General features: G+C 44.1%; 1 protein-coding gene across 2 annotated transcripts in view; it reads right to left on the reverse strand.

Annotated features, from left to right (window-relative positions):
• ntn2 (netrin 2) overlaps positions 1–14,226 on the reverse strand; it is a 43,120-nt gene that overhangs the window by 12,604 nt on the left and 16,290 nt on the right. For both annotated transcript variants that reach the window (XM_034120181.1, XM_034120180.1), the window contains exon 3: positions 5,344–5,532. In XM_034120181.1, the coding sequence (XP_033976072.1) occupies positions 5,344–5,532 (189 nt within the window). The remainder of the gene's footprint in view (positions 1–5,343; positions 5,533–14,226) is intronic.

Consider the following 14,226-nt stretch of genomic DNA (forward strand, 5'->3'; position numbering starts at 1 on the left):
GTGTTGGTGAAGCCTAAGAGAGCTTTACTAGATGATAGATAGGATGAAGCAACACTTTGGAGAGTGAAATGTGAAGTGGAGGATCTGAGAGGAACAGGGATAGAGACAGCGTGTCAGTGTAGTCCAAACAGAGCCTCTGGTGTGCTGAGCAGCATAAACAACAGTGAATCTAACCAAACTGTGTCTACTCCGACTCCACTAAATAAACACACATTTGTTCTTTGAGTAATAAACGCATACTTAACATTTCACAGCAGTCCAGCCAGACAAACACATCAGTGACATATCAAAACAAATGTAAGACTTTTACATCTCGCTGAGTGGTCTGCAGGGGTGTGACTGATTAGTTTCACTTCGAATGTGACACTTTCTGTGCAAAACAAAACAAGTCCGAGGACAGAAAAGTATCCTCTCATATCTTATCTACCGACGTGCTGCCAGAAATAAAACAAAGCAAGGAAATGCAAGGGGAACATTCTGCCTTGTTTGCAATGTTAGTGTTTGGAAAACAGGCGCAGGCTAGTGCAAAATGAATGAAGGGAGTGACTCAAACGTAACACGATAGCTTTAATTGTCCAAACGTATCAAGGAAAAGACAAGAAAGGCCAAAATTACACTTTGGGGAAAAACCCTGTAACCCAACAGTTTGTTACAGGGCTTGCCAGAGGAAGGCAGCTGCTAACATGTCACGCTTTTTCTTCCCACCACTTGATGGAACTGTGAATGTGTTTATTTGTGCCGGAAATTTTGTTCGCTGCTACAACAGAGGAGAGGCTAAAGACCTTACCACCTGTTGACTGGGCAAAGGGAGGGTTTAAATGGCTGAAACTGACCCAGGAGTGATCGTGTGTGTCTGGCTGCGGGGTGGGGAAAGGGATTAACGGCGGCTCAGATCTTCAGAAACACGTTTGCCTTTTTCCCGGCAAGGCCAAAGCGGTCCACAGGTGTCAGAGTGCCTGCGCTCTGTTTGAAGCTGTGCACAGAGACGTAAATCTGATGCTTCAGCGTCCGTGCAAAACTCAAGCTTTGAGGAAACTCAAGCTTTGGTGGCACTTGGTAAGAGTTCCTGTCTGACTTAAAGGGAATACACATCTGCATATGGCAGGATGGCAGAGGTCAAATCAACAAGAGTCCCCCTGCTGTGTGTCTGATGCTCTGTGCCAACCACATCATCTCATCCACAAGAGCTGTTAACAGGTACTAATCTCAGATTTTGAATACTTTCTGGTTTCTTTACTTCTCTTGGAAACACTGATCAACATATCAATTTTCTGGCATTTTCTGAACTACTAATCTGTCATTCCTGTAGTTTGTTCCCCTCTCCTTTTCTGTTAAATAATTTGTCCAAAGCTCATGTGGGACTAACCCCCCCCCGTTATTTTATCTGATAGAAGTCTGTAGTCGGTCTGTCATGCCTGCAGAGACATGATGACGAACAGCACAAGCTATCAACTCAATCCTCTGACTACGAACAAGATGTGAGTAATGTTAGGAGTTCTCACTTGCCGTCTAAACAATCATAGGCCGTTAAGACATCGTAGTTTATTGTCCGTGCACATTGTTCCGTAAACAGCCAGCACAGATCTGAACGGGCTGTAAGAGGCAGGATGGGGACGGGGGTGCTGGTGTCAATCTCCACCCCCAGATCTCCTCCTTGAACTGCTTTTCTGAAGTTTTATGTGCAGGGGCTCGGGCCAGTTTAGAAGCAGTAAAAAGCGTCCTCAGGAGGTTGATGACTTTTCAAGCCTTTGCGACTGCCAGACGTGACAGGCAGTGCGTAGGGATTTGTAGTCCTTTGACAGGCTCAGTTTAACTGATTCGCGTTGCTCTGTGCCTGTGCGTGCATATGGGATAAAGCACTGTTGAGGACTGCTTTTTGTCTGCTGTTGTTGACAGTAGCATTGCACATTCAAATAGGGGTGTTATTTGTGCCCTTTGTTGGACATTTGTATCAGTAAGACATGTTTCGTGGCTTTTTAACTGTGAAAATACATAAAAATGTCAAAATTGTGCATTTCATGGGCAAAAAGAAAAAATCGAGATAATAAGGATCACATGTTTATGCTGCTATAGGCCAGGCACCACATTCCTAACCTAAAATGACCCTAAGGTTGGGTTGTGTAACACTTTCTGTTCGCAGTGTTATCTAGATCCTCATGCCCTGCTTTAAAAAGATATTGGACATAATATGACAAACTGCCAATGTGGTTTATGTTGGCCCGTGCTGCTTCAAATGGACCATGGCCTCCTTTTGAATGCCTTTTATCAATGCTCCTTGTGGTCAAACGGATAACAGCTGTACGGCTTGGACTCACATAAAAACCTTGTACTTTTGAGGAGCTCATATACTGCAGCCAGGCCATGTGGGGATTGCCATGTTTTTTTCATTTTGCTGGCTGCTAATGCTCGTGACACTGTAAAGGGCCCGCGGAGAGGCTGGTTCCTGGGCATTTGAACTGGAGAGCTGGCACCCTGCAGCTTTCTGTGTGTGGGTGGTGATGGAGGCAGTTACACCTCCTCATATACTCCACAGAGTGTGTATAGACACCCGTCCACAGAACACGTCTCATTCGAAACAGACACGGCCTGTTTGTCATCTCAGAGCCTGCGCGGCTACCCCCCACTCCTGTCTCGCCTCTTAGAAAAACACCTGTATTTTATTGCTCAGCCACACCGCACCTCTGACCTCTTTCTTGACCCTGACACATGGAGATAAAACACGGAGGAGGGCAAAAATCAGGGACTCTGCGGTAAAAGAAAAAAGACAAAGGTTTGAAGGCTCCTCGTGAGTCATGGTGAGATAAATTGGAGTTCTGGAGGAAGAGAAGATGGCGGTTATATCAAATCAAGGGAGATGGGAGATAAAATAAGTGAACAAGGCCTGATTTGAAGGAAAATGACAGCTCCTAGAAGGCTGTGGAATTGCTCCGATCAATCATGGAGCCAGACGCTCAGCGGTGGCTTTTCGGACGTTAACTTTCATTTCCGTCACATCTGGGGCCTTTGTGAGGGAGGGAGATAAACTGTTTACCACCTGATCGTGAGCTTTGATAAGGACAAATTGCACTGTCAGGGGGGTGTGTGTGTGTGTGTGTGTGTGTGTGTGTGTGTGTGTGTGTGTGTGTGTGTGTGTGTGTGTGTGTGTGTGTGTGTGTGTGTGAGAGAGAACATCACACAGCAAGATATTGCAGGAAATGGAAGATGAGGAAACAATTTGCACACGTGGACACACATCTCAGGACTGATCTCCTGTCAGATCTCCTTCTGTCAGCGCTTTGGTGCAGCAGCAGGTCGAGTTACTTCAGTTTGAAGGAATGTGACCAAGTCGCTGTGAAGTATTGCCATTATGTGATGCATGGCTCGACATCTTAGCGCAACTAACATGGGCAAGTGTGCCGTGATATCGTGCCATTTCTAACCTCCATGGTGTTTGGTTTCAGCTTGGGTCGGCTGCAGAAGGAAAACTGAGCGGCGGCCAGCGGGAGATTTTCGGCATGACATTTTAACCAAAAGATCTTCACGGCTATGAGCGTTGGCAGCTCTGTCTGATGCCGTTTTTTTATTATCTGGAAGTGATTCTTTACCTTCTTCAGGATCAAAAGGATAAGAAACACTTTCTCTCCGCTATTGATTTGAATATTTGCCTGAGCAACAAGTAAAGGGAACTGTTGTTATTTTAGCAATGAGTCCAGTAAGGCTTCCAGTAAAATATCAGGCTAAAAGATATTCACTGCAAATGTGAAATAATAAAGTGAAATATAAATATGTGTGTTCAAGATAAATGCCTTGGTCAAGTGATTATATTATGTGGTGTGTGTGGTAGAGAGAAACATGTTATGTGACAGCCAGAAAGGCTTTGGGCAAATCATACATTTGTTTCTCTTTGCTTTTGTATGGCAAGCTAGACATGCTGATATTTCTTATTAAAAGTTACCATGAGCGTGCGTGTCTGTAATCATAACTTTTCAGACGTGATTACATAAGTATTAGCGGGGTTAGAACGTCTCAATCAGCTTTTGTTTGAGCATTTTCTAAACATTTAGCACAGCATTTTGCCAAAAGAAAAGTCAAACTGACCTTAAATTAATAATCCGTGACATTTTCATATAAATAACCGTTCATTTCTGCTACTCGATTACTGATGGATACAACAGAAAAGTGATTCTTGTTCATGAGAACTTTTCCATTAGTAGTTATAAACATAGGGTTGGTAATTCTTTCCCAGAAACATTCTTGTGTTTTTGGTTTCTGACAGCAGAAGAAGAACTGGGTATTAAGTTTTGTATAAGCACTGATCAGCACCATGTATGAATAGAGCAAGAAAAGCGTGCCACGCAAACCTTATGAACAGAAAGTGGAAGAGAAAATAGAGCTTTGTTACTGCTTGATTGACAAATGATGTGTAGAAAAACGTGAAGCTATTAGCACCAAGGAAAATATCATGGAAACCAACTTGTAAAAGATCTATTACAGACAAATAAACTCAAAGCATTAAAGAAATATTTTACCCCTAAAATGATCACATTATTTAATTACACCATGTTACCTGGAATTTGGGAATAAAGCTGTGTTTATTCATTTGCCTCCAAAAACAGAGAACATTTGAGATAAATGCATGTAAATTGGGGCCGAGTTTAACAGCAAAACTACTTAAACTCGAACATTGACAAACTCTAACACAATTGATGCAGTATAATCCAGGTCATAGTCGTATGGTTCCTGCTTCCCAAACGCGTGCATTTTTCTTTGCTAAAACCTTACTATTACCGTATACCTTAGTAACCTAGCAATAACTGAAATTCATTATAGATTTCATCCTCTGCTTTTGGACTCTTTCTTAACAATTAAATAAGGTTTCCTCCAAGAATTCAAAGACGAAGTAATTGATATACAATTAAATGTTTTGAGAAAGAAGTAGCCCTTTAAAGGTCACCTATTATCCAAAATCTTTTTCATGTATTTTATACATCAACATGTGTCCCCTCTGTGGAAAGAGATTCTGAAAGTTTCAGGAAAAAAGCTTCACTCACTTTTTGTCCTGATTCATGTATATAAAAACCTGTCTGAAAATGAGCTGATCAGATTTTGGTCACTTTATGATGTCATAACGATTTTTTGGCTTGTGTAACCATTAGCCAATAGACAGAGAATCAGCACTTTTGAAACAGGGCTGAAACAGAGGGGATTATGGGATGCTGCAATGATCTGTTTGGTATTTCGAGCCAAACACTTCAGACACATGTTTTGTATATATCCGAGACCTATAATATATTGATGAAAAACAGTATAACAGGGGACCTTTAACTAGTATGCATTCTGCAACAGTTTTTTGTTGGACTTTACCTTTGCAGGCCCGTCGGTGGGTGATGGGTCGGGCCATGTCTCTGTAGAAGCCCTCCTTGCAGTAGTGGCAGTGGCGGCCTGCGGTGTTGTGGCGGCAGTTCATGCAGACGCCGCCGCTCTTCCTCCCCGACAGCTTGTACAGCTCCATGTTGAACCGACAGCGCCGAGCGTGGAGGTTGCAGTTGCACGCTGCAGAGGGAAGAAGAATGTTGTCAGTAATGTGATATAACATCAGCAAATGTGGGTAAAACTCAACGTGTCTTCAAAGTTAGAGGAAATGTTCCCATGGAGCGTGCATTGCAGTTTAACTTGTGCTCACTTCCGTGTATATCACAAGAGAGCTGGCGGAGACTTTCCAGTAACAGCGAGTGCTTTATAATCCACACTGCGGCTGTGTGCTTGGCTGCTATTCAAGAACTCATCAATCAAAAGAGATATTTGCAGAGCTCATTTTCTCCATTTCATAATTAATGAATTCAGCTTTTCTCAGTCCATTAGGTATTAATCACTGCAAAGAGAGACATCAATTTCATGAATCACTGATGGGTAAAGGCTCCTAAGATCTATTAAAAGCTAGACATTCTCAGATAAAGAAGTGGGCTGGAGCTAGCTGTCTTCTAAATGAGGCGAGTCGCAATATATGGGCCATAAGAAGTGAGGTAATATCTTTTAAAAGTTCCTCGCAGTTCCACTTGAAATCCAGCGGATTCCTTTATGTCTTTTCACCTCACCATTATTTCCTCCACATTAGGCCTCGTTCACCAGCTCTGACATATCCACTCTCTTCATGTGGGGTTTGCATTTGAGCAGCATAATGAGAAACCTTGCCTTCTTGTTTGTGTAACAGAGTTTGATCCATACCCTCTGCTGCTAAATCAGAGTCAGACCTGAGACATGAAGACTTGGCCGTGGCTTCAAAGACGAGCTAAGCTCCGGTTCAAAGTGATCCGCAGATAAATTAGAAAGGGGTAAACAACAGCAGAGATGTTTGACCAGAAATGTCAACAGTTATGGCAAACAAGGATTATTAGGGCATCACAACAGAAGGTGATATTAATTATTCTGGTGGGAACGGATTGTGAAAAATGCACTAACAATGGATGTTTTGAAGAGAATAAAGACACAATAATGGGGAATAAGTGAAGACAGACTGTCTGAAGTAATAGGAGGCTCTTTATGCGAGTGGCTTTGCGTGCATTACAGTGACTAGTGAAAAGACAGAAATTAATCTAAAACTGACAACACAAGAGCAGCAATGATAGGTTTTGAGAATATATTAACCTTTAAAGTAATTTTTAATGCAAAAAGGTTCGGGAAAATTGGTTAAGCCTCCCAAAAATGAAGATTTACTTGTTTTCTCAGTTTAATATATCTCATTAAACTTAAATAATTGCCAGACTAATCAAAAATCATTGATATATTTTAAACTCTGACATCCTTTGGAAAATGTTCTGTTTCCTTTCCGTGTGTGAGTTTGGAGCATGTGTGAAAATGCAACAAATATAAGTTGACATATCATTTTAAAGTCTCCTCCTCCCTAGCTGACACTGCTGCTGCAGCCAAGGTCAGTGCAGCAGTTACACTGAGCTCAATGATGTGTATAATGTGAAATGATCTCCTCTAGGTGATCAAATATCACTTGTAATGACAGTCATGGTTCTTTCAGATAAGGACAATGACTTGAATAGGATACATGTGATTTGTGAGCAGTGAAGGCTATGCACCTCCATCCAAACTGAAGGGGAAGCCTGGCACCAGATTGGGAAAGAGGCCCAGTTTTCCCTGGTCGCAGACCCTGGAAAAAAAGGGGGAGCACATTCCCAGACTCTTTCCCAATTCCATCTGGTTATTACGCAGCCCAATTTGTATGGAATTCTGCAGTTAATGAAATGCTGCTTCTCGATGGATCAATATTGAGGCAGCGCTGTTTGTGTAGAGACACTGCTGCTGCTTTGGTGCGCTCTCAAGATCTCGTAGGCTCAAGATGTGGATTGACCTCTGACCTTGGGGAATTGTCCAAAGGAGATACAGAGGGCAGCTTGCACGTTGCACAAAGCTTTTTATCTTAAGTGATATGGTCCGTGTTTAAGCTTTAATAAAACACCAAATTCATGATTATCTGTGTGAACTAAACAGCCTGTCGGACTTCTTCTAAAAGCAATGTGACAGAAAACACACCCGCTCCGGTGAGTGTCTGGGCTGTTGGTGGGGAGAACAAGGTGGGGGACTGTGATTATGATCAAGCGTCTCAAACACACACACAGCTGTGAGCACTTGTGACCATTAACACCTTGTAGCAGCACATGAAAGCCACGGATCACATTCTCTCCCCGGCTGGAGCACCGACGGTACCTCTGATGGCATCTTCTCGACTCACAGCTGTGCAACAAGTTCGGCCGACACAGTCTGAAGTAGGAGAGGATATGTTGAAGCGTGGAGAATGTAAAGAAAGCTCCAATTGAATGGTTTAGCATGTGTGGCAGTGATGGCTTTAACACCTTTTGTGACAGTTGTGACGGAGAATGAGGGAATGGTAGTTCATTGGAAAAAAGGTGAATGAAATTGAAGTCCAAAAAGGTAATTGCTTTGAAAAAACAATCAGGCAAAAAGCATTCAATTAGGTGTTTGTATGTTTGTATGGTTTTCATGCTCTGTGGACTTCACTTCAGCTTGGAGCTGCAGCTGCCCAAGGATCCTGGAATGTTTATGGGTTTGTTTTGAAGTGCTACACACACACACACTCACACACACACACACACACACTCTCTGAGACCCCACTTTCCCCCCAACCTGCCGTCCCTCTCCACCGCAGCAGCCCCCCTCACGCAAATTAGGCTCCGCGGGGATAACCGAACACTGTTGAAGGCCGTTTTTCAATTCATTAACACATCAAAGCCTCGCAAGTGCTACGCAAAGATCCCTCACTAACTCATATCTGTCAGAAGGGAAAAAACAGACAGACTTTTTTTGTTGTTCTGCATTCTGTCGGTGGTGGAAAGTCAGCAAAGAAACCGAGATCCTCCAGTGAAGCGTGGCTCCTCTATGGGTCAGTGTCCAATTCAAGGATGCAAAAATCTGGTTCCTCGTGTTGTCGTGGAAATCAAACAACAAACACAAGCTACGAGCTTGGCAAACAGAGGGATGCTGCAACAAAGAGAGGAATCGAGGCAAAGGAGTAAAAAGCCCCTAGGAAAATATTAGTGGAGAATAGTTGCACCACTTTGTCATCACAATGAATCGAGCCAAATGCAAATGTAGATGGAATAACTGCTAAGAGTAAATGTTTTGTTTTTATCCAATATCTTACTCCGTGCAGTTTGTGATCTACGTTGAGCTTACTTTTTTAAACACATGCAAAAATAGGTATATTTCAGGTCGACTGGCAGAAGAACAAATAACTGTTACATTTCATTACAGGTGCCTCAACACGTAATAATGCTCTGAACAAGCGCTTGGTCTGGTGTGTCATGTGTGCTGTGACAAGTTGGCCCGTAAAGACTGAGACTCAAAAATGCAAGTGTGTTTGTGGAGTCCTCTTCATATGTCAGGGATAAATCTAACCTTATTTTCCCTTCAGCTTCACCAAAGCCAAGCCAGTAAGCACAGCCAATTGATTTTGGAAGCCTGTGCAAAACCCAAATCCCATGGCTAAAATTGGTCCTTGAAAATTGGAGGACTGCTCTCCCACCATCACCTCTCCCCTCTTGGCCCAGGCCTGTAGTGCAGACCTGCTGCAGCCCCCTTGGGTTCCTTCTCCGCCTGGCCAAACAGGCTCTGCTATATGGGATCCTGCCATGATGTGTGTGTAAGTGTGTGTGTGTAAGTGTGTGTGCCGGTGTGTGTGTGTGTTTGGGCTGAGTTACGCCTGGCTGCTCCAGCCACCTGCTCAGGGCACCGGGGGGAACACCCGGTTAATTAGCTCCTCATTAGAGCCAAGGCAGTGTACAGTGTGGGCAAACACACACACACACACACACCAACACACACACTAGAGACACTGCTTCAAGGGTTTGTAACCACTCACAAAATGACATGGATCAAGTGACAAATGCTGAAAAAAAGTCAAACAGAAGTGAGACTTACACGGATGTAAATACCGCAGAGAGTGGACTCTAATGAGCTGTGGACTCAGATTTAAGAGGTTAAGAGCTCCGAGCTGAAGACTAACAGGAAACTACAAATGCTGTAGTCCTGCTGTGTTAAAGTAGCTTCTCCCTCTTTGTAACAAAGCCACTTGCTCTTTCCATCTCCTCCACACAGCCATATCGTTCTCCTCTGGCTCTGACACCACGTCTTAGCCGTCCCCCTCCCCTCCGCTGGTTTCTGCGGTTAGCCTCGCGCCGTGGGCTTAAGAGCCGGCTCTTGGGAGCCCTTTTGAACTGAGAGTCCCCTTAATTCCTCTCCCACCCCTCCCCTAAGCTTCCCTTCCTCGCTGCTCTTACTTTCATGAGACACCATCCCAAATACTCTCACTGGTTGCCTCTCCCTCTTTTCTTTCTCTTGTCCATCCTTTCCTCTGTCTCCCCTTCCTCTTTCTCTGGATGGCATCAGGCGGGGAGAGATTTTAACAAGATTAGGCTGGAGGGTTGCCATGTCGGGGGGCCTGGTGTCAGCGGAGAGTTGAGTCCTTAGCTCTACTCCCTCTCTCTGGTCTACTTCACTTCCCCACATCTAAACATTGTTATCTGTGTCCCGCCTTTTCCTTCACTCTCTGTCTGTCTCGGTTGCTTTTATTTTGTTTCCCACCGGCAACATCCTGAAGTCCTGAGCGCAGGAGTAGACGTCTGCTGTGCAATCAAATTATCATGGTGAATCAGTCAAAACCGAGGTAAAAACAGATGTACTTTTGACATGACTCTTGGCATTCACAACCATGAGGTCCAGTCAGGGGGATGCATGCCATGCCTGGGCTGGTTTAGAAATAGAAAGTGACAGATGGAGCCTACTGTGGAAATTCACCAATGTGGCCAGAGATGATAGTAGAGATGCTGAGGGAAAACCTAATGGTTTTAGTTTTTCTCTGATCAGGTTGAGACGCAGCAAGGAAAGCAGATGAGTCCTGGCCTGAACATTGATGTCTGACAAAATCTATTGCAACAACCACCATGTAGTTTTCAATTTGAAATGAGATTACTATCAGTTTTAATGAGATTTTTTAGCCGACAAGTTTTCGTCCAACAAATGGTTTCTGAAGACTGAAACTACTTGGTTAGGTTTAGGCAACACACTTATTTGATGAGGGTGAGATAAAAGATAGTATGCTTGATTCGCTATGGAGGTAATGTTGAGTGACATAGCATCGTTTGACCTAATGCAACAAAATCTCTTATTCATTCTATACTGGCTATGAAGACATACAATAACAGACAATATCTATTTCATATGCATGAATGCACTCCATTCATATGATATCAAATATGTCAGCCACAGTCAGACCAAACCACAGCTTAAGTGAGCTGAGCGATTATTGCATACTCATTGTTAAAAACCGACATGTATTTTCTCTTAATCCCCTCCGAATCTTGCTGCCACCAGCAACACCACAGCCAAAAACCACATATTTTAACTAACTTCAGCGGCATAAATAGAGGCAAACTGTTACCCAAACAGAGGGGATTCAATGAGAGAAGAGTAAAGAACTTATATCAGCAAAAAATACATATGAAATAAAAGAAGAGGTAGAAGAGAGGGGAACACGCAGAGAGTTAATCTTTGACAAGAGTCAGTTACACCAGGATAGAGAGGAAGAGAGCGCCGGCGGAGGTGATTGCTACCATCTGTGGTGAGAGTCGATGGGGGCCTGGAGAGCAGGGTGGGCACGCTGCAGCTCCACCAGTTTGCTTTGGCACGGGGATGAAACGCTACATCACACTAGAATAGTACATGTGGCTCTCACACATGCACTAAAGATGCACATGCACACACTATTACACACACTTGGCCTCAGAGCATATCCGAAAAAAATCCAGAGTTTGAACCCGGCTGACGTTAATGTTGTTATTTGACACTTTGCTGTCCTTAACGTTTGTTTCACCATGTTCCCTGGTTGCCAAAGAGCCTTTCTGGGTGTCTTGATGGAACGGGAAAAGCATCAATCCCTTCTCTTGTGGGTTGGCCGAGGACCAGAGTTGCAATACTGACAGAGGGAATACAAGCAAAGAGCAAAGCTATGGGACAAACCAATCAAATGGACCAAATCCTGTTGTCTCATTCAGATGGAGGTTACTCTTGCTTCACACACACACACATACACACACACACACACACACACACACACACACACACACCACCAAAACAAAACTCACAAGCCTCATGTTTGTAGCCTCTGCGTCTCACGCTAACCACCCCAGAGGCATCATTTCATAGGGCTGTTGATTTTAGAACAACATTCCTAGCCTGTGTAATTATTTGAACGCACAGGAGGTTTCTTTTTCAAAATGACTTTCTTTCGCTCAGCACCCAGCACCCCCCACCTACACACAAACATCTCTTGCTCATTTGTGTGTCGCGCTGTAAGTAATTGAAGTGTCGGTTCCTTGTTAGCCTCCAGCGACAGGCGGCAGAGGAGGGAAGGGAGGGGGGGGGCCGGTCTTTAAGTCAATTAGCGAAAGTAGGAACATGGCACATACATGGAGTAATATCGAGGCAGCTCTGGCTTTTTTCATCCCTACCCGTCTATATTGGGCATCTCCCTGACTTCATATCATGTTGCCCTCCAGGGACAGACAGCTACATTGCAGCCGACCATTGAGGACAATTTCAGGCTGCAGGATTCTCAGAGTTAAATCGAAGTTCTCTCTAAGAGCAAGCAAAATAATGTTGCAAGAAAAAGTGCACACAAGTTTAAGAAACTGGGAGTTGATGGTGTTATCCAATATCATGTAAACCCACAATTGTTTAATGTGTGGTGTGTTTGAGAGTGAGGTAATTTCTTGATCACCGGGCATAAAAAGTGTCTAGGTGACTGGATCAACGGTCTTACCTCTGGAGGGGGGGAAAGCCTATTTTTTAAATCAGCATATAAAAAAAAAAAAAACATCTCCCTCTTGTCGGGAAGGGAAACTAAAAGAGAAAAAAGTGAGTTTGTTCTTCTGTGGTCTTTGGAGTTTCCACTGATCTGTGCAGATCTGAGGGCTTATTCTGAGCCATGTTCATGTGTTTCTGGCCTCTTCCTCTGACACACACACACCTCTACTCGATGTACTCTGCTCCCTAAGAAACACATCTGTCGAATTTCCCCTAATAGTTTCCCAAAGAAAAGCTCAGCCCACCAAAAACCACACACGGTTTGAGCGGGCTTGTGACTTCAAAATATGTCTGTTCTGCTTCTCCTTACTCTGCTGATTTATTCAAGTGTGGCAGACATGATCTAATAACATCTGTGATGTAACAAGTAATAACTAATTTGTGGGAATTTCCTTCAGGTGATGACATGATGTATAATGAGAGTTTGCAGTGAATACTTATTTAGTTGATTCATTTCATTTGAAAGGAAGCTTCTTGTGCAGAATATCATATCACTAATTTCCCACTGGACTCAATTTGTCAAAGCCTAGTATTAGAAATATTCAACAACCCCACACCCAGACGCTGAAGCAGAGCAGGAACACCCGGATCTGCTACTAACCTGCATTTCTGGCAAATCAAGCAAAAAGGCATTTCAAACAGCCTTCATGTGACCTCTGTGTTTAATGCTATGAATGCATAACAGTGTGCCTGGCGCAACACTGGGAGCAGACCTGCTTTAAGGGTCCATTAGGGATGGATGATGTCTGGCCCTGGACTCTTAGCGTCCCAAAGCAGGACTCTGGACTTCCTGCAGTCCAAAATGAGGGAAAGGAAGGGCTGGAGAAAATAAAAAGGTGCTGCAGCCAAACGGGACCAATATGGCTGCAGACACAGCCAAAAGCAGAGCGCTCCTACACCGCCATAAATTATCATCTACTCAGGATGTCACATTGTCGTTGACTCCACGAGAGACCTCTTCATCTTCTACAGTGACTCTGGCAGGCTCTATTATGGCATGATACAGCGTCTCACATGTTTAAGTCAACATAAAGGTATTTACATAACGGCATCGACCATGCCAGCAGAAAAGCCAATACTCCATCACAACCAGTAACCAAATAGCTTTTATCCATCTGTTTCCTGATTCTGTCCTGTGGGCAGATAAATCACAGCTTTTTCCATCCTGTCTCCCTCAATACAAACAGACACGCTCCTTTACGAGGCTGCCCTCTCTGACTACTAGAGCAGGGATTTGTAAACCCATGTCTTGAGGCAGGATTCATAGCGAGGGAGGAGGCAGATGGGGCGTGTGTGTGCATGGCTTGTGTCTGCAGACAGTACACAAGCTTGCCAAGAGCACAGACAGTAATCTTGGTGCGGTGCATGTCAAACATTTAGTAAGACTGGCGAACAATCAAACCAGCCTGTTAGAGACAGTGTTCTTGTCCTGCTGGGGGAAGATTTAAGTCGGGACGGCTACGAGCGAGAGCAAAGCATGGCAACATCTTTAAAAGCATCCTAACAATACTGTTGTTGAATAGGTAACCAGGCACTCGATTTCCCAAGGACTGACAGATTCAGAGTGTGCAACAACTATTGATTTGGCTCTGCTCTGAATTCCTCATTATCCACAAACCATCTCCCCCGTCAGCTTAACCTTGTCACCACCTCGCAAAGGATCGTGACCTCAGCCTGCCCCCCTCAGACCCTAACTCCAACCCAAACACCCGGCAGGCCTCATGCAGGCTCTGGTGACACCTAAGGGACTCCTTGGCTCTGTAACATGCCACTCTTACACACTTGCCCGGGATAAATACTTACACCTCGCGGCCACAGTGGCTCGCACTGTAGCCCACCGCCCTTTTGTGCACCGCG

Source organism: Trematomus bernacchii, unplaced genomic scaffold (assembly GCF_902827165.1).
Source record: "Trematomus bernacchii unplaced genomic scaffold, fTreBer1.1, whole genome shotgun sequence".
Classification (NCBI taxonomy): Eukaryota; Metazoa; Chordata; class Actinopteri; order Perciformes; family Nototheniidae; genus Trematomus; species Trematomus bernacchii.